The sequence below is a fragment of the Triplophysa dalaica genome, chromosome 19 (genome assembly GCF_015846415.1).
Source record: "Triplophysa dalaica isolate WHDGS20190420 chromosome 19, ASM1584641v1, whole genome shotgun sequence".
NCBI classification, from domain to species: Eukaryota; Metazoa; Chordata; class Actinopteri; order Cypriniformes; family Nemacheilidae; genus Triplophysa; species Triplophysa dalaica.
This window is the reverse complement of record NC_079560.1, coordinates 10,608,821-10,630,000: the sequence shown is the minus strand read 5'-3', so window position 1 is coordinate 10,630,000 and position 21,180 is coordinate 10,608,821. Positions and strand designations below refer to the sequence as shown.

General features: G+C 40.5%; 2 protein-coding genes across 4 annotated transcripts in view; one reads left to right on the top strand and one right to left on the bottom strand.

Moving 5' to 3' along the window:
* The window catches only part of pcxa (pyruvate carboxylase a), a 98,063-nt gene that overhangs the window by 14,887 nt on the left and 61,996 nt on the right, over positions 1–21,180 (bottom strand). The window contains exons 11-16 of the mRNA XM_056730899.1: positions 5,965–6,109; positions 4,693–4,782; positions 3,750–3,971; positions 3,005–3,161; positions 2,103–2,343; positions 1,675–1,924 (exon numbers count right to left, since the gene is read on the bottom strand). Coding sequence (XP_056586877.1) covers positions 1,675–1,924; positions 2,103–2,343; positions 3,005–3,161; positions 3,750–3,971; positions 4,693–4,782; positions 5,965–6,109 — 1,105 coding nt within the window. The remainder of the gene's footprint in view (positions 1–1,674; positions 1,925–2,102; positions 2,344–3,004; positions 3,162–3,749; positions 3,972–4,692; positions 4,783–5,964; positions 6,110–21,180) is intronic.
* On the top strand, positions 12,584–21,149 carry lrfn4a (leucine rich repeat and fibronectin type III domain containing 4a). 3 transcript variants are annotated; one of them, XM_056730901.1, is made up of 5 exons: positions 12,584–12,670; positions 12,747–12,920; positions 13,386–13,896; positions 15,111–16,746; positions 19,404–21,149. In XM_056730901.1, the coding sequence occupies exons 4-5, from the start codon at positions 15,134–15,136 to the stop codon at positions 20,473–20,475; spliced, it is 2,685 nt and encodes an 894-aa protein (XP_056586879.1). In that variant the 5' UTR covers positions 12,584–12,670; positions 12,747–12,920; positions 13,386–13,896; positions 15,111–15,133; the 3' UTR covers positions 20,476–21,149. The 3 variants fall into 3 exon arrangements, with proteins under 3 accessions (XP_056586879.1, XP_056586878.1, XP_056586880.1); XM_056730902.1 differs by having other exon boundaries at positions 12,598–12,670; positions 12,773–12,920; XM_056730900.1 differs by having other exon boundaries at positions 12,597–12,920.

Sequence of the window (21,180 nt, the reverse complement as noted above, 5' to 3'; positions counted from 1 at the left end):
TCGAGTTAAAATAACGCAAAAGTCTTGGGAATAAAATCTACTAATTTTGTTAGTTAAGATTTTAATTATTTAGTTTGATCAATTTTAATTGACTTAATTTGAAACTATTTAAAGTGTTTTTCAGTAAAAAGAAAGACTTGTTTTTTTTTATTTATCTTTGAGATTAAGAGTTTTGGTGTTATTTTTAAATGGTTATCTTTGTTCAGAAGAGCGGTGCTTGTACCTAGGCTGAGGGAGGCACAATATTAGTCATAAAGTGTGTTATTACAGTTATTATGCCAGTACACAGACCACCAATCTCTTCTCACTTGACCATCTATTTAGTAAGAAATTTAATATTTCAATATGAAAGTTAGTAAACCGTGAAGTTTGACGTAGACACATGTTTTGTTCAACATAATTTCTTTATGCTTACCGCGTAATATTTCCTTAATATTTTAACAAATACTAAAGGTTTTTAATAAGTAGAACTTACTCGATTCTGTTAAGTAAGTTGTACATTAATTATAGAGACACATGTTACTTAAGAGAATCCTCGTAAAAATTTTCACTTATATTTTTTTAAGTAAATTCTACAAGTTATTTTTTTCAGTGTAGCTAGCATAGAAACACAAACTACAATTATATGGCCAGTGATAAATATTTATGGCAATCATTATTTTGTATAAGTTAAACTTGTCATTACCGTGTCATTACCGGGTCTCTCCAGCTGTAATGTGTGAGATCTTCATGCCATTGGTCACTACAGCAGTGGGTGACTCAGTGACCCATGGACAGATGGTCTCCACACAGTAAACCACACAATCGGACCACAGACACACATACACACACCTCTGTGAGTGGCCTAACAGGGCACGAGACTCATCAACTGAGGTTAAGCACGAGCAGACACATAATGTCACCATTAAGGAAAGGTCAAGAGGTCATCCACCAACATCCAAATGATGTGTGTCCGCTCTGACCTCAGTCTCTACTCTTTCACTACCCTGCCATCATTTTTCTCTCCCTTCTCCTCCTCACACACCAGACTGTCCATTCCTTCTCCAGTCCTGCGCTGTTTGCTTTTATTCTCCTCTTACTGACTCTCAGTGACCTCATTCAGTTCTGGATTATGAAGGAGGGGAGAAATATGACGAGAGTTTAAGAGGGGAAGCTTTGAATGAAATGAGGCGCAGCAGTTACTAGTTACTAGTGCGCAATATTAAATACCATAAAGAGCATTTGGGTGCTGGCGAGCGAACAGCCGAGGGGCTGGAAACAATTGTTCTCGTCCGCAGACACGAAAATAGCTTTCCACGGCAGAATAACTGTTCCAGGTCATGTGCTGAAGAGAACACAGTGTGCGTTTACATGAATTATGGGGTTTATCATGGAACATAAAGCAAACTGCGAAAACGAGGTACTCTTTTATATGCATAGAAAACAGTGGAAGTCTTAACAACCAATTAATCACTCTTTACACCGTGTCCTAACCAACAACGAGCAATTTGTCCATCCTCGCTGACCGTGAACGTGTCAGCCAATCGGAACGCAGGACAATCACACCCAAACATATTTGATGTTGAAAACACACATTATAATTTTGGACCACTGACATTTCATAATTGGCAGGGCTAGAAAGACTTGTTTTTAACCCACTCTGTTGGGAGACCCTGTTTGATTTACAGCTCTCACCGGTATTGAGATTGGTGCCCCTGGTACACGCCACAATGGCACCCATGCTGGGTTGGGACGTCATCCCGGCCATTGAATCCACCGCCACATCCACGATATCAGCCCCGGCGTCCGCGCACGCCAGCATGGCGGCCACTCCGGCCCCTGCGGTGTCGTGAGTGTGCACGTGGATGGGCACATCAGGGAATCTGTCCCTCAGCGCACCGACAAGCAAACGGCTGGAGTCTGGCTTCAGCAGACCCGCCATATCCTGCAAAGCAGAGAAACGAACAGAAAACAAGAGAAATCAGAAATAAACAGACACGGAGATGCATCAGCGTTTGATGTGTGGGTGGAGGATGAGGGAGAAGGGCAGAGATGAAAGAGCGAGCGAGGGCCGAGGTTAACGAAACAAAGAAATGGCTCCCAAACATACAAAATAACTTCACCTTGATACAAAGGATGTGCGTTCCAGCTTTGACCAGCTCATCTGCCAGTTTCAGATAGTAGTCCAAGGTGTATTTCTGCCTTGTGGGGTCTGAAACGTCACCCGTGTACGAGATGGCCGCCTCCACCACTCCTCCTGCAGCTCCTGCCGCTTCCATTCCCAAGAGCATGTTGGGAAGATAGTTCAGCGAGTCAAAGACACGGAAGATGTCCATGCCGTTTTCTTTGGCCACCTCACAGAACCTGACAAAAACGACAGTATGCAGCCTTTACTTTTATAACGGCATTCATTTGTGTTGCTTTAGTCTTTTAGCTTATTTTAGCCAAAGTATCAGAGCCCATTAATATGTCAGCGGTTTTCTTATCAGCCTAAAATTGATTCACGAACTTGACCTGTTAAATGGTAACGGACGTTTTCAATAGAAGTTGGTGGCAGGTGTTTCAAGGAAGATCTGCCTCAGCAAAGCCGTTAAATGAGCAAGAACGCTCCCCAGATCCACATTCTGCTATGAATTAAAACCCATCTAAACGGCGACTGGGGACACTCGGGCAAAATACAATGAATCACACAAGATTGTGACTACAGAACCGTTTTCAATATAGGTTCTGTTTTGTTCAAAATACTGGAAGCAAGTGATTTATAACATTTGGTTTCATTACGGATTCCTGAACGCTTGCATTCTTCTGTAACTACACTTTATTCTCGCACTGCAGCGTGACACCGACAGTAAATCAGAGAACTGTAATTACAGACTGTATATTCACGTGGCAACATGCAGTTAAAGTGCTTCTTCAAAAGCACCAAAAGAATCATTGAAGGAGCTACGCTTCGATTCCCTGCGATTCGCATCCATGAAAAAACACTTGACAAGTTCATTCTGGCTGCGAACGGCACATTATTTACTTGTAGACGGCGTTGTCAGGGTAGTTGGTGTATCCAACGGCGTTGGCACCTCGCAGAAGCATCTGGAATGGAACGTTTGGCATCAGGGCCCTCAACTCCTGTAGCCTCTTCCAAGGACACTCGCACAGAAAACGCATGGCCACATCAAACGTAGCGCCTGGAACAGTGGTGAAAAACATCAAACCCAGCATGAGGGGAAAAGACGAGGAAAATTAAAAGAAGCATGGTTAGATTTATCTTTCACTGTGACATTTTCTAAATCCAATGCATTAGCATCGCATTATTAAAGGGATGGTTTACCCCAAATTTAAAATTCTTGCATCCTTTACTTTCTTTTATATATACAAAAAAGATTGTTTGAAGAATGTTGGTACAGAACAATCCATTCACTTCTATTGTATGGACATAAAACACATGCAAGTCAATGGTAACTGCTGTTGTTCGGTTACCAACATTCTTCAAATGATCTTTTTTGTTTTGTAAAAGAAAGAATGTCTTGCAGGTTTGAAATGACAAGAGGGTGAGTAAATGATGACCGAATTTTCATTTTCAGGCGAACTATCCCTTTAAAGCAGAATTATGAGTGAATATTTCTGCATCGAAAGGCTGGGCCAAACCTTGGACCCTGGTATTACCATGTATTTTCCTGTGTAATGGTAAAAAAATGAGATTTACGTGCATGGGAGGAAGGAAAGAGAGGCAAAACGTGACAAGCAGAGAAAAGAGGGCGCAAGTGGTATCACACCTCCCCAGTTTTCCACACTGAATAGGTTGCTGAAGCTGTGAGACACAAACGGCGCGATGCGCTTTAGGTCGTGAGTGCGTACGCGAGTGGCCAAGAGGGACTGGTGGGCGTCTCTAAACGTGGTGTCCATGAGCAGCAGACCCTGGTGGGCACGCACCGCCTTCGCAAAACCATCTGGACCCTCTCTCAGCAACACATCCCTGAAACCTACTGGTGGCTCACCTGCACAAACACACGCAGAGCCAATTAACAATACAGACGTTATCACAAAAACCACACTGAGAACGAATGAAAAAGAGAAACTGCTCAGCACTGGCGTTCACATAAACATACACCACAGTAGACATCTTAAAGAGACAGTTTTACAAAAATGAATTTGTTTGTTTACTCTTATATGACTATTACTTCTGTGGAGCACATAGGAAGATATTTTGAGAAATGTCTCTGCGGTTTTGTGTCCATACAATAGAACTCAATGGGGGCCAATGTTGTCCGGTTACCAACATTCTGACAAGAGTGTGAATAAACGATGAGAAATAAATATTTTCGAGTGAACTATCGAGTGAACAGACACATTACCCAGAAAGGACTGAGTAGTTTTTCCAGATGCAAGCAATTGATTTTTCTGCTCTTGGCACACATATTTAGTAAGCAATCAAATCCTCACAGTGAATCAGAAAAAGGGACATGATTGTTTAATAAACACGCACTTGAATATTTTCTTCCCCCTTTCAACATTGGAAATATAATCAGGGGTTACGGTGTGAATGGCCGAAGGATGAATATTGGCTGGCATATTTAAGGAATAAAAATACTCCACCACATGCCGTCCGCAGTGCATCAATGAAATATCACTGCAAAGGCAGATCACACAGAGTCTGTAAGTGTGAGAAACTGACAGTGTGTGAAAATATGAGATAAGGTAAGTGTGTGTGTAGCTTACCAAGAGGCACTGGTGGGATGACCGGATCGATGGGGGAAGGCTTAGCCTTGACAGGTATCGGAGTAGTCGGGCCATTCACCATAACATGACCTGAATGACGAGCACATGCAATCAACACGCAAGTTGTCAAGACTGCTTCACATTCACCTCTGCTTTTTTAATACAAAGCGGACGAGTTAAGTCTCTGCAGCCCACATTACTTGAACGTTTTTGGCTCCTGACTTAAATGTCCCCTTGACTCGAATGACTTCACAGAGAATGTTGAAATAAAGGTGACATTGCACTGATGGTTCTTGATGTGTTTAATCAAAGAGAACAGTTACAGTATGCTGTCAAACACACTTCCTTGTTTGCACAGTTTATATTGACAGGCCATTTGTGCTGGAAAACTTCATCAAGTGTGTTGTTTCTAAATTAACTAAATAACTAACTATTGTGTTAAAATGATAACTATGATAACCAAGTATTGTTCATTAAATCTTCTAATTTTGGGACTGATGAGGTTAAATATGTCCTCTTAAATTTTAAGTTGTATTTAAAACATCTGGACTTAATTCAAACCAGAGGATTACAAACTGGGGTCCAGGGACCCCGTGGGGCCTCCAGAATGCTGCAAGGTGTCCCCAAAAAAATTCAGGAAAAAAGATAAAGCCAAACTTGTGAAAGTCTACTGAACTTTATTAATACCATTGTCTGCTTTTTTGCTACATGCATGGTTTCTATTATTTTATTTGTCTCTTTCTAGTGAGTTTTTATAGTTCCATTTTTCACACTTAGAGTAAAAGTTGCTACAGTACATATTATTTTATACATTTGAATTGAAAATGTCTTCAAGGTCATATTTATCCTACAACTTTAGCCAGCTAATAAACACTATGTTGCATTAATAATATCACCTTTACTAGTTATCTTACAAATATTTTTTTTTAGATTAATATTTAGTTTAAATAGGGGTTCCTGACAAAAGGTTCATCTTATTAGGGGGTCTTGGGCATCATAAAGTTGGAAGACCCCTGAATTAGACCATATTTGCTCTGTTGGTTTAATCTGTATCTCTAACTTGCTGCACAAATTGTCTGTAGTAACATTTGGCTTGGATTTAAAGTTCTCTGTGCATTAACTGTTTTGAATTTAAATATTTCATAATGGGAACACTTTATCTTTTCTCTAATTTGATGACTAACACGTTGCATTTTGCTTTACTTCGAATCCACCTGAATCATTCGGTTTAGTGAATCATGCACTGAATCATTCATTCATTCATTAAATTACCCAGGTAATGGAGCAGTTTCTGGGCTCGGTTCTGGCCTGGTTTGAGATTGAAGAGATCTTGGTTCTCATCGATGAACTGAGTGTCCACTGTCCCGTTCAGGAATTGATGATTACTCAACACATTCTGGAGAAAGGGGATGTTTGTCTATGGAAGAAAAAAAAGAAAATTTTACCATTTAGTTACTCTTCAGAGAAGAAAACCAACAAAGGTGCTCACACACGCACTGCTGACGTGTTAATGGTCCTACACTGCACAGATAAGGCCTTTTGGTATCAAGTCCCAAAATCAATACCATTATCTAAACACTCGATACTACTTTCCATCACTATCAAACCCGTCATGTGATTGGTGCACAAAACTGGTTCTAGGCACACATGGTTTTCACGGTTACAGTACAAAGAAACACTTCTATATCCTGAGTTATACAGTGCATTCAAAATCATCCACAGCAATGGTACATGTGATCCCGCACTAAACAAAGACATTTTTAAGAATCACCGAGCATGACTGCCAATGCTGGGCTACGTCAGCAGAAGCAGGAGGGAAGATAACTAGTGAGTCGGGGCACATGGAGACAGCAGATGCGAGGGACTAACAGAATCAGCAACGTGCTAATTGAAGTGTATAGTTTTAGCGCTTCGCTTTTGCACAACTGCCACCTACATACATACACATCACACGTCGACTCCCCGTGGAGGGTTTAACAGAGACCCCGAGAGCAGAAGAAGAGAAAGAGAAGGGCAAGACTGGGGATGCTGAAGAATACAAACCAACAGAGAGACCAAGTCCATCTTAACACTAAATAGCTGAGGTTTGGAAAGACTCTGCTGTGGTGTGCCAGCACTCTGACCTAGATTCTTCTGACTGCAGTGATAAAACGCAGCATTTCTCTTCTTTTAAAAAACAGAATTCTTCATTCTGTCTCCCAAACATGCAAAAACGGTAATAAAACAACAAATTAATGGTATTAAACAACAAATTTAAATATGGGAATTATATTATGTAATTTTTATAAATTATTTGATAAAACTTAAATTGATCATTTTAATTATTTTATAGTAAGTTTATAAATGTTTTCTTAAATATTGTTTACAGTATATTTATATTATACAGTACATACTAGAGATGCACCGATACTTAACTTCTCTATGATACTGATAGCCAATTATTCAGAGTGATATCTGCCGATAATGATACTGTAGTAGAGTAGGCGGGGCGAGACCGTGGTTCGAGTCCAGTGAGTAATTGTGAATTAGCGCCAGCTGTGCGCACACCGGCCTCGAATCACGTAGGAGATGGGAGCATATAAAAGGAACGAGCGACCGGACCGTCGAAGAGAGAGGACCGGGCCCGAACGTGTGTTATGTTTGTATTTATATTTATGTTCATGTTTTGTTCGCCGGCGGTCGTCCGTGAGGGGCCACCAGCTGTTATATTACTTTATTAAATGTTTTGAATGTTTGCCGGTTCCCGCCTCCTTCCTTCCTTTTAATGAATATTTCTACATTGGTGCCGAAACCCGGGAGGAAGGAGGCGGGAACCGGCAAACATTCAAAACATTTAATAAAGTAATATAACAGCCGGCGGCCCCTCACGGACGAACGCAGGTGAACAAAACATGAACATAAATAAAAATACAAACATAACACAAGTTCGGGCCCGGTCCTCTCTCTTCGACGGTCCGGTCGCTCGTTCCTTTTATATGCTCCCATCTCCTACGTGATTTGAGGCCGGTGTGCGCACAGCTGGTGCTAATTCACAATTACTCACCGGACTCGAACCACGGTCTCGCCCCGCCTACTCTACTACAGATACCAATAAAGGAATTATTTAATACAATATAATATAATTAAAATTATTTTATAGTTAGTTTGCCGATACTGAATTTCTCTGCTGATGCAGACAGCCGATTACTCAAAGTAATATCTGTCAATACCAACTTCAAATCAATATTTCTTAACTTTCTGAATGTTATTAAATCATATAATGAATATGAATATTGAACATCAAACTGGTGGTGCCAAAGGAGGGTCAACCAGTTATTAAACCCAAAGGTTCACATACTTTTTCCACCCTGCACTATGAATGTTTACATGTTGTGTTCAATAAAAACATGAAAACGTATAATGTTTGTGCGGTATTAGTTTAAGCAGACTGTGCTTCTCTATTGTTGTGACTTAGATGAAGATCAGAACACATTTTATGACCAATTTATGAAGAAATCCAAGTAAGCCGTAAGGGTTCACATACTTTTTCTTTCAACTGTATATAGCGGCCTTGATCATTGACTGGTTTTAAACTTTGTCCGATAGCCAATAGTGTGAAATGTTCCAATACCGATTTCTGGCCGATATATCGGTACATCTCTAGTATATAATACCTTTAAGTGTTTCAGATTCTTGTGAGGATAGCTGCTTTTCTACAGCTTTTGCTCAGTCTGGGCATTCTTTCAACAAGCTTCATCCACCTGGGATGATATTTAAACAGTACTAATGGTGGTCTCACATACTCTGGGAATTTGTTGGCCGTTTAGCTATTAGTTTCGTTATTCAGGCCAACTCCTAAGTAATCTTTCTAGACTCATTAGTAATCTAATTAAAAGCTCATTTAAAGCATTGAGACGAAAGCTTTTACATCGCATTACTTGTACAATTGTTTATCATATGCATCCAGATTAAGATGAAAAATAACTATTGGCCACTGTTATTGACAGACAAGTTTATTGGCTTTCGGCTGTGTCAACAAAGGGCTTTCAATAACACGATTTCACAGCCACATCCTGACCTCATGTTCAATAGCGGAAACCCGAAGAGAACACGAAGAGCATCCACATGAACACATAACAATAAAGGGTTTTCTCTTTGCTCTGACTGCCGTGTTTGGACAGTGTTGTTCAGAAGTGCACCAACGGATGTTCCTGCAAAAGATTCTGTGCCCACAAGCTTTTTGCAATTGCTAGATCAAGTAAAGGGCTTCTGTGAGAAAAAGGAAGGTTAAATGAGCAATGTGGAAGATTTAGGTGGCTCTCTTGACAGAAATGCAATATAACATGCATGACTATATCTTTAGAGATGTATAAAGAGCTTTCATAATGAAGCGTTATGCTTTCATTACCTTAGAATGAGCTATTTCTATCTACATACACCGTGGGTTTCCTTACACGGAATTCAAAATACCCCGAAACGTACAAACTGCTCTACAGAACTAAATATCTCATTTAACAAAGAAGCGGAAACGTGACGACAGCCACCATAATGCTTCAAGGAATTCGCAACCTCACCGCTAGATAACGCTAAATTTCATACACTGGGCCATTAATAAAGAGAATAAAAAAATTAAACATGCAAACTGTGTGGCTTTAGCGTATTGAAAATGAACCAGCTCTACTCAAGAGTGTACATGTCAGCCTTATAAAAAAGTGAAACGCTATACTACAAGCTGCTCATAAAAAGTACCTAACTACATTGAAAAAGTGTCAAATGCCACACAAGCACCTGCTTAGAGACAGAAACTAAGTAGTGATTCTGTTTTAAACTGGTTCATTTAAATTCTGAATGAAAAGCATGTAAATGAACAAGGTACAAATGAGTCACACATTCCATTGCTTTATAAAAGAGAGAGAATAAACAGTATATTAGGGAAAACGTGTTTACTACCTCAGCTGTAGAGCTGCATACATAACACAATATTACAACAAAGTCATATAATCAATATAATAAGGTTGTTACTAAAAAGATGTCTTTAAAAACCAACTGAGCTACTGTCGTGCCCTTAAAAATGTAGTTAAGTTAGTGGCATCTTTACTTTGAGTTAGTTACTCCCTAATGCTAAAAATGAGCCACAAATGTATATAGCCAGACAGATGGAAGCCCAGATGGTGAATTCACTACGTTTGTCTCACAGATTTAACCAGTTTGACTAGCTCATCAGAGTTTGGTGCTTTAGCATCACTTCAGTGACTTCTCTGTGTATCTGTCCATGGTGCTGAAATAACTCAAATCGGAGTTTGAATCTACAAAATCAGTTCCAGTCACTTTATGGAGGTGTATGTATGCATATCATATGTATTGTTTTATATTTATTATAATTAGGAATATTTACATAAGCAAATATATTAGTCATCCATTTCCAGTGTTGGAAACATGATTTAACTGAACCGAAACCAACGATGAGTATGCTCGCTTGCCAAATCTAGCTTTCAAAGTCTGAAACGTCAGCTGCAGTGAGCTTTAGCAGACTCTGAGCCCACCGGTTCTATGCTCCAAGTGTGTGGAGCAGGGCTAAAGCGGGCTGCTGGCGAGCTGCTGGCGAGCTTGCATGTCGTCCGCTTAGCTCTTGTAGCATGTAGTCAGCCCTCTATATATAGCCTGTCATAGAGACTGTGACTCACGCTCTTTTAAAATTACTGGAGAAAAACCAACAAGATTATGAGAATAAGAGACAGAAATGGAGAAAGAGTCTCACTTGAATCAGTCCAAGTTACACTTGTTCTTCTTTTCTTGTGTTCTTTGGATTTCTTTCTTTCTGGTTCAACTCTCCTAGCTTCATACTTCTCCACAGATAAAGACGTTGGTGTCACGCTTGACAGCCATTTGTCTTTGGAAAATCACACTTTCAACGTTTCTAGAACACATTCTTTGAACGCAGAAATATTGCCAAAGTATGAATCACATGCTCTCTGTTTCTAATGCAGAAATGCTCGATCATGCATTTATGACCTCGAGACTGGATTATCGTAATGCATTTTTGGCTAGGTGTCCTGCATTAAGCATACCTGTAAAACAAGCTTTAAGTGGTTCAAAATGCACCAGATAGAGTTCCTACAGGACTGAAGCTAGCAGCCCTATTTTATCATCGCTACTTTTACATTTATGCATTTGCCAGACGCTTTTATCCAAAGCGACTTGCATTGCATTATCCTATACATTTTTTTTCTAAGTAAGTGTAATCCCCCTCTAACAATTGGCATTGTTAGAGCCATGCTTTTACCAAAGAGCTGCAGGAAAACTGTGTCAGCTACCCGTTAAGTTTTCTATGAATTACAAAATACAGCTGCTTTCAATAAAGCTTTAAAAGAACAGTTCAGCCCAAAATTCAGTCATCATTTACAAACCTTAAAGTTGTTCCAAATCTGTATAAATGTCTGTGTTCTGATAAATCCTTCTACTTGGAAGAATGATTGTAACCAAACAGTTCTCGTCCATCATTAACAATCATAGTAGGAAAAATTGCTTTAAAATGTTCTTAGTTCTGTTGAACTCAAAAGAAGATATTTTGAAGAATGCTGAAAAGTAAACAGTTCTGGGGCACATTTGACAAACATTGTAATTATTCCTACTTTGGTAGTGAATGGTTGCCAAGAACTATTTGCTTACAAGCATTCTTCCAAATATCTTAGTGTTCATCAGAACAAAGAAATGTATACAGTTTTAAATGGAAGCCAATGTTGTTTGGTTTCCATCATTTTTTTAAATGTCTTCTTTTGCGTTCTGCTGAAGAAGGAAAGTCATACACGTTTGAATGACATGCGGGAACATGAAGGGAAAATTGTTCCTTTTGGGGTTAACCTCCCCCTCCAAGATGGCAAAATGTCAGCCTATTGATATTCTCTAAAATTTAATTATTGTCTAAAGTTAACATATCATTGCTTTTTATAATTTAACATATGCCATATAACTAGAAAATATTTGCCGTATGTATAATGTGCACTTTCAGCCTGGCTAGCTGCTCTCAAGGTTTTTTCCTTGTCTATCTAAACCTCTTATGGATTTTTTCCTTGCCGTTATTGCCTTTGCCTTGCTCTCTGGGACTGCTAAGGCACTATTTTTTATGAAACCGCTCTGAAATGACATGCATTATGAATAGCGCTATATAAATAAAACTGACGTGACACTCATAAGGTTATTACACTAAGTCAAGAGAGAGCTTTCCTTAGAAATGCATTAATATATAATGAGTGTGTCAAAGAATGAAAATGATGTCAAGAATAGTGGTTCATTAACAACAGACTGCATTCATATCAACTTAATATAATGTTTAAAAACACATATATAATGTTTACCTTTTTATAACGTTTAAAAACACATGTATAATGTTTACCTTTTTATAATGTTTAAAAACACATATATAATGTTTACATTTTTATAATGTTTAAAGACACATATATAATGTTTACCTTTTTATAATGTTTAAAAACACATATATAATGTTTACCTTTTTATAATGTTTAAAAACACATATAGTACCTGTTTTCTCCGGCATAATGGCATAACGCATAATCATTCAGCATTAACAGAGTGCAAAGTCTTGGACTTTGTGGTTTTGTGCTGCTGGACGGCAAACTACTCAAACGGGTGCCAATGCTGCCCTGCTTTTAAAGACGAACTGTCAGGGGGACAGAGCTTTGGGCAATTCCTTCTTATATGCAAACCTGTACCCCAGTCAGCAATTCACTTCTCTCATTTTTCTCGTTTTCCCCTTGCTTTCTGTCTCTCCCCTCATACACCGAGCCAAGACTGCTTCAGGCTTTAACACTCTCCACTCCCCTCCCTTTCTCTCTCTCTCTTCCCTCCCTCCTGCTCACTCTGCCCTTGCTGTAGCAGACAGATTGCAGTCGCACGCGCTTGCTCTCACAGACATCGACTTGCTCCCTGCATCAAAAGCAACAAATCAGACTCATGGAGCACAGGAACACGGAGCGAAACGGTAAAAACAAGGCATTGATTGACCAGCTAATAAGCGACAACAGTGCGTGGTTATCTGAAGATTTTTGTGGCTGTAGGTGATGGTTTCCTACTTTAAGGGCAGGGCTTGCTGGGACTGTCTGTAGGAGTAAAACAAAAGAGCCCGTGGAGGAATTCTGTTATGAGGATGCCAACCACACGCACACTTTGAGGAAAAGGGCTGTTGGAGAAAACCACAGATCTATAAGATGGACGCAGGATTTGGAAATCAGGTTGGTGGTTGTCATTCATCCCCTAAAGGTTTTTAGGAAAAGCAGCAATCTAAATATAGAGGAGTAAAGAACAGATAAGTCTAGACAGAAGGAAAACATTCAGAATGGTTTAATCAAAAAGAAAACAACATGGACTGATAGAGCTAGAGAAGAGTATCATGCAGTGAAAATGAACGAATCGGAGAAAACGCAAAGTATATCTAGACAATATTGTGCATATACACACAGTTCGACTCTAAACCCACTGGGTCTGCTTGAAAGCGGGTCTAATTGGATTATTTGCTTTAATGCGCCAGTTTACAGGAAGAATCAATTAATTTAGGATCCTCAATAGTATAATACACAGGCATCAGCAAACACATAGGAATAATATACAATACGGTTTGCACAACAGAATTCAAGTTGTGGCATTAAAATGATGTGAGCTGTAATAATAATTAAAATAACTGTTGTGTCTTTTGGCAGTTCTGTCAGAGATGAACTGGATCGGAAGGCACTTCTCGAAGCACATTTGCAGCTAAAAGAAGATTTATATTAAAGATGCATTCATTGGATTCTCAATGTGAAAATACTCTTTGCTACTAACTATGGGGAATCTTGTTGCATGAATGTTTCAAAAGGCAGGATATAGAGACAAGTAATGAATATTATGAAAAAGCACACGTATCTACTTCTTTTAAAGACTGAGGATTAAGGGGATGGAGCCGTGTGACTCAAGGCGGATAAAGGAACGCCACGGCAGTAATGATGTGACTGTCAGCAATTCATCCATTTGACATCTGATCCAGCGTACAGGATCATGATTTGTGGCCATTAACAAATCGGAATAAGAAACAATCTGAAGACTCAACATTTCCACAGTGCATCACCCTGGATTTGCATCCGAAGTAATGAGGGAACTGACAGGGCAGATCACATACAAAAAAAACTAAAGGCTTGGAAACCATTTTACATCTTGATGAAACAGACACCACAGGTATGGAAAATGGCAGTGTGTGTACATGTTTGTCATTTTATTTTCCGCTCTATGCTTCAAACTTAAGGCAGTTGGAAGCCAATGATATCAGTCAATTGTTTCTGGGGTATTTACACAGTGTAATTCCAGATCGCACAGTGAGCCCAAACTCCCGAGAGAATCCACTTTTTACATAAGCTATTGAAGCAAATTTGAACATGGTTATTTATAGGATACATTTCCACCCTGGCCCATCTCTTCATTATTTCCCCTTATGCTCTCATTCTCAAGACTCGCTTTGTGAGCGTGACACTGAAGCCATTATGAAAGGTTGAAATGAGCAGGCCGAAATCTCATAAGGCAACAATTAGACGCATGAAACATTGCAGCATAACGCAGTTTTGCAGTTGTTGATTGAGACTGATGGACTAATTAAACGCAGTCAAGCACTCGCGGATGTTCATAGACTTTTGTGGGTTAGATACAGCAGAGCTTCAGTCACAGTTCTAAAAGCAATTAAACCTAATTTACACACTCATTGTGGCGCTGTCTTCCGCTCGCTTTTGTCCTTGAGCCGGTTGGTTTGTCCATTTCTGTCAGAGTGCGAGACAGAATAGACACGGTACTCGCACACATACAGATGTATCAGGTTAATGGAGCAATCAGACCCCTGTTGAAAAGCAGAGAGCTGCAAGGAGAAGAACAAACAAAGGGACATAAGACTTGGGTAAATAGATACACTTTGTCTGATAACACAGCCACAACAACAGCCACATAATCTCACATCTGTGATGAGAAGACTGGCAAAGCATTAATCACATAGAATGTGACTTATTTTGGGGCTTGTCCCTGGCAGCCATATCGAGTCTCTCTCTCCCCCTAACAAAGTTTTAAGTTCTTACAGAACTTACATGATAAATGCTTTGAAATTCAAACAGCTGTTGAATGGTTCCAGGTAGACCATTAATCTGAAGCACTGGACATCAGTAGCTTGGCTCAGGATGAGCTCCTCTGTGAATTGATACATTGTTAGATACAACACATTTATGCCGGATGAGTGAGTAGGCATAAGACCGACTCTCTGGGGTAATTAATGGATAACTGCATTTGTGCTGAGGATCGCTGAATAGAAGAGCAGTTCCATAATTTAGAGAGACACTTTGGAGGCATGGGTGACAGAAAGTGCTTGAAGTTTTTTCAGAGATAGAGCCACTAATGTTGTTTTACTTCCACAGGTCTGTGGACTACCTGGATTACCATGCCACGCACACCACCAGGAAGTCCAGCAAGAGGAACCGAAGTGTTGCAAGAACAGGACACGAAATGGAGATATCCTTCACCAACTATTCCCATCAGCACAATACATGTCAACCCCATGCCACAATCAACAATTCTCTGGCTAGGCCTCATAGGCTTTGTACTGTTGAGAAGCGGACCAGTTGTGTTGGCAGGCGAGACGTGGGGCATGGTGTCAATCTGCCCGATCCACTGTGTGTGTCGGAATTTATCAGAGTCTCTGAGCACATTGTGTGTGAATAAAGGTCTTCTTTTCGTGCCACCGAACATTGATCGCCGCACTGTGGAGCTCCGTCTTGCTGACAATTACATTGTGGAAGTGGGAGGTACCGACTTTGCCAATATGACAGGACTGGTCGACCTGACACTGTCACGTAACACCATCCATGCTCTAAAACCATTTGCCTTCTCTGATCTGGAGAGTTTGCGTTCGCTTCACCTGGACACCAACCGTCTCACTGTGGTGGGACCTCAGGATCTGACAGGTCTTGTTAACCTTCAACATCTCATCATCAACAACAACCAGCTAACCAACATCTCAGCAGATGCTTTTGATGATTTCTTACTAACTTTGGAGGATCTGGATCTTTCCTACAACAACCTCCGGAGGGTTCCTTGGGAAGCTATTCAAAACATGGCTAGCCTGCACACCTTAAATTTGGACCACAACCTCATAGACCAAATAGCTGAGGGTTCTTTCGGCGAGCTCTTCAAACTCTCCCGTCTGGATATGACCTCAAACAGATTACAGACTCTTCCTCCCGATCCGCTGTTTTCCAGATCCCAGATTGGGGTTGTCAGTCCGACTCCATACAATTCCATCATCAGCCTTAACTTTGGGGGCAATCCCCTGCACTGCAACTGTGAGCTGTTGTGGCTACGACGACTGATCCGTGAAGACGACATGGAGACATGTGCCACACCTATTCATTTGGCAGGCCGCTACTTCTGGTCAATCCCAGAAGAAGAGTTTACCTGCGAACCTCCACTAATCACCCGTAATACCAACAAGTTGTGGGTGCTGGAGGGTCAAAGGGCCACGCTTAAATGCAGAGCAATCGGTGATCCCGAGCCAGTTATTCATTGGGTGTCACCAGATGACCGTATAATGGCCAACACAAGTCGCATTCGCTCGTACTACAATGGCACGTTGGATTTTTTAGTGACCCGTGCCAGGGATGACGGCACCTATACGTGCATCGCCATCAATGCTGCAGGGGAATCCACAGCTTTGGTGGATTTAAAGATCATCCCTCTGCCCCACCGAGGGAATGTTACAATATCCCTAATCAACCAGAGAGACCCTGGATCCTCTGATATTAGCAGTGGGCGGGGAGGGATTGATGGGGTAGGGAATGGTGTGGTGACTGTAAGGAACGTCACCGGGGGTAAGGCAGAATCTGGAGAGAAGGGATTTGGCAGCAATGGAGGAAACGAGAACTTGGTTGGAGTTTTGGGTGTGACATCTAGTTCAGCCCAGATCCGCTGGAAAATGGGTAGATCCTCAACTCCTTTCTTGGTTTGGATGTACCAAATCCAGTACAACAGCACAGCAGACGATGCACTTGTTTACAGGTAAGGATGTTTCCTGATCTTAGTGTTGTGGCCTCACAACCTTTCTGACAAAAAACAATGTCTTGGTTTTCATCATTCAGAAAGTGGGAATGCATGTAAACACCTCTGGCGCTCATGTTCATGGATTAGAGGCCTTAGATATTGATGAAAGGATGAAAGCCAAAAGAAACAGACACAGACCCAAAGCAGATGAAAGATACAAGTTGAGCCATGAGGCTAAAAGAGATACAGGCAGCTATTTATAGCCAAAGGGGGTGAGGAGAACAGAGCAGTGGAGTGAGAGGAAGTCCTTCTGACTCTGGGGAAAATAGGATGGACCATTTGAAGCAGCAAAACCTACACATTTGAGGATGGTGTCACAAAGCATCAGGAAGAGTGAAATGGATCTAAATGGAAGAAGATAGGGCAGTACCCAAGAGTAGCACTGTGGGAGCTTATACTGACTCCTGAGAATAGCACAGAGTAATTAAAAAAAAAAGTACCTCTAAGCTTTACAAATGTTTGGCCAGGCTGCATTTAGACATAATAACAAGACAAAATAAATAAATATTTTAAATATTTTATCTAATTTGTTCATTTGAATCTTGCAGTGTTATCTTTATCTCTTTGCCCTCAAAAAAAGGTTAGAACACAAGCTAAGACTAAGAGGCCTAACAAAACAAAAGAGGCTTCCAAGGAAGGTGATCTATAATGCATTGTAAAGGTGAGGGGAATTGTTTGTGTGACAAGAAATGAAATATATAAATAGACCGAGGATGATGGGTTGAGTAGATATGGTGGTACGAGGGCAACAGAGGAAGCAGCAGTGGCAGAGCGATGGCAGGCTGAGAAATGGATGAGTGGGAGGCTGGGCATCTTTATAATGGACCTGTTACTACAGCTATTACCATCAACATGTAAGATTCTCTAAGTATAAACACAGAAAAACACTCAGGTTCAGAAGATGCCATGCATTAATGCAAAATGACTTCCCACCTTTGATGCACTGCTAAAATGATCTCAAGAATAGATAGATTACTTTTCCCAGATATTTCTGCACATCAGAAGGAATATTCAATACAAGTTTGGCATCATATTATGAGTATTATCATCATGCATCACCAACATGCAAAGTAATATTTACTTTGACAGAAGAAAAAGATGCACATTTTTTGCTTTAAAACACTTAAACAGGATGGTCTTGTTTCGTGCTATTGTCAGTATTTTACTGTAACCATTTTTTGCGTGAAAACAGGAATGAGTCATAATACTTTTCATATAATGCCACAACTTGCACTGAACCAGTAACATTCCTTTAATTTTACAAGACCGCCAAAAAATCTAAATGTAATTTATCTCAAATGTAAACCACATTCATTTTAAGCACATTTCTGAACACACTAAAAAAATACAGCTATAAATAGCGTGTATGGGTTCCATCATTGCAGATCTTTAGAAAAGGTTTCCTTCACAATCATCTATATGATATTGAAATTGAATATGCCGACAAGTATGCAAATGCCTCATTGATATGCAGTGACACACTGAGCCTCTAAACAGGAGAAGTATGTGAACGCAGTCTTTGATTCCTTAAATTTCTAATTTAATAACACTATACTGTAGTTCTTTTTACCGAGGCTAATACTCAAGGGAAGTCATTGTGTAGCAAATAAATAAATAAATTAGTGACGAATCTCAAAAAGACTGTCAAATCTTAAAGCACACATATTGAAAGCAGAGGAAAGGAGATTAGCAATTGTTCAAGGTTCTTCTCGGAGCAACCATCAATTACCTCTCGATGCTATGAATTAAGAGTCTCGAATCATGCGTAACCATCCAAAGCATTTTCATTATTGCCATTTACGTCAAAGAAAATCCAGAGGACACAGCCAATGAAGTCCAATTAAATAGGACCATAAAGACCCTTTTTTCAGATATGAGAATGTATAGACTAGTGAAGGCAGAGGTCCTTTATAGTGTTTATTCTCTCAGTTTAATCACGAGAACAAATAATCTTTTAAAATCTACACAATCATGCCTGCTTCGACAGTAGAAATATACCTTATGAAATTTCATAATAAGGTATTTTTCTACTGTCTAAGCAAATCGAGCAGTACTGCAAGTCATCACAGCTGCTGAATCTAGGAAACACATCTCAACAAATGAGTGCAGACAGCTACATGAGAATTTGGGCAGTTTAAAATGAAACATTAAAATATACTTGACAGATTATATTGAAACGTTGCATCATGTAATTACTTAATGAACAGGAGTTTCATTACAAATACTAAGTGGCAGGATGATACTTGGCATGTATTTATAATGTAATCCAAGAAAAATGGGTTTTCTCAGATAAACCAGGGCGTTTTTTTCCAAATGGTTTTTGATGGTGCTTCATTTTTCCTTTTTAAGTTTTTTTTTTTGCATTTAATGTCACTGTTTTCAGAAATATAAAAATGAGATCTAAAGGGATCTTCCACTCAATAATTTTAATTCTGCTATGAATTCATTTAATTTAACCATTTCACAAATCCCCATTTTTAGCGGAGTATTGATGTCAGAAAATAAGTGCTTCTTGCTCACCTTATTTACTTGATATATATCAGACTGTTTTTTTCTTGATGCACTGTTTACCCTGAATATCTCATTAACTTTTTTATATTTCTATTTATTGTCAGAATTCTGCCTCCAGCTAGTAACAGTTTCCTGCTGAAAAACCTGGTGTCAGGAGCAGACTACAGCCTGTGCGTCTTGGCCATATTTGATGATGGCATCTCCTCCCTGGCTACAACAAAGGTGTTGGGTTGCATCCAGTTCAGCACTAAAGAGGACTACCCAGAATGCCGTTCTCTGCATGCTCACTTCCTGGGCGGCACGCTGACAGTGATGGTGGGTGGCGTGGTGGTGGTAACCCTTCTGGTCTTCACCGTGGCCATGATGGTTCGCCATCGCGTCTGCGGCGAGTGTCGAGATGATGCCAACAGGTCGGGTAAGTTTTTGCCAGCCAAAGGCGTGGATGTTTATGCCCAGACGAACGGAAACAACAGCATGATGATGGTGGCGCTGCCAAATAGAGTCTTGGCCCAAAGATCAAAAGCAACACAGGACAAAAACAAGTCTGGCTCGGCACCCAAACCAAAACAGAGCCCGGAGCCGCACCGTGGCCAGAGCGTGGACACGTGCGGTGGGGGTGAAGGTGCAGCGAAGGAAAAATGTTTCAGCCCTCACACACCAGAGAACGAAAGATTGACACTCTACTACTCCCCGAGTAACACGCTTCCCCTACCGACACACAAGCGAACTGGTAGGCTCAAGTTACGGAAGTCTCTGGAGACAGAGGGAGATGTGGACATGGGGCTGGGGGGTGGGCGAGTCTCTCTTGCATTGACGCAGGATGGAGAGGAAGAACGAGACGAAGAGTCAGACTTGGGGAGGGCTCTGAGAACCAAACGAAGCTGCTCTTTCGACGTGGGTGAAATCACCACCACCACCAGCTGCTACGGCTACGCCAAGCGGCTGAGCGTCATCTGGACCCGTCGTAGTCAGTCGCTGCATGGCATGCTGGTCCACTGCACCTCCACCACCAGCACATCCAGCACGGGCAGCGAGCAGTACGGTCACGCTCTGACACAAAACTATCTACATGCCTTTGCTTCAAACAACTCCTCAAACTCCAACTGTAACTCGACTTCTAACTCCAACAGTAGCATGACTGTCAACCCAAGAGACCTGGAGGAAAGTGTGGTGTAGCCACTTTCAGGGTCAAAGCGACCTATAAAAAGATCAAAAGGGACCAATGCGGTAACTCGAGAACACAAACTATGAAAGTGTGATTATCAGAGGAGAACAGAAGTCGATGTGGAGCGGTGGTCCTGACACAAAAGATTGGCTATTATGTGATTATTTTAGCAACAACAAGGCTCGAAATCAATTTATTCGGAGACAAAGAACGTTGAGTTGGATTGTTGAAAAAAATGTATAAGAACATGTTTGTTTTTAATGATGGGCTTAAGGCATTGGGGATTACAACCTAAAGCATCTGTTTCAACAAGATTAACGAACCAATTAATAAATGGTTGAATAAATCAGCCACAACTTTATATTCGAGCAACACTATTTGAATGATAATGCCAAGCTGAAACAAGGGGGTAAATTTTACAAAAACAAAACCCAAAGAGAGAGTCTATTATCTGTCAAAATATGCTGCTGTGAACACATGTGGGCCCTCTGATGAGAGGAAAGTATATAAATACGCTGTAAAGTGTCTTTTCAATTTTCTTGGTGGTTATGTTTTTCCAATGAATATCGAAAAGATAGGGCAGGGTGAGCTATTGAACATTTCAGCACGTTGGCTAAACGGATGAATCATTTGTTCAAATGTCATTCAACAGTGGATTCTGAATAGTCATTCTTGTTCTTGTCTGATCAGCCCTTTTTCAACATCATTAAGAATAA

Coding starts and splice junctions, on each gene's coding strand:
- lrfn4a (XM_056730901.1), top strand. CDS start 15,134: ATGCCACGCACACCACCAGGAAGTCCAGCAAGAGGAACCGAAGTGTTG. Junction 16,747..19,403: donor GACGATGCACTTGTTTACAG/GTAAGGATGTTT, acceptor ATTTATTGTCAG/AATTCTGCCTCCAGCTAGTA.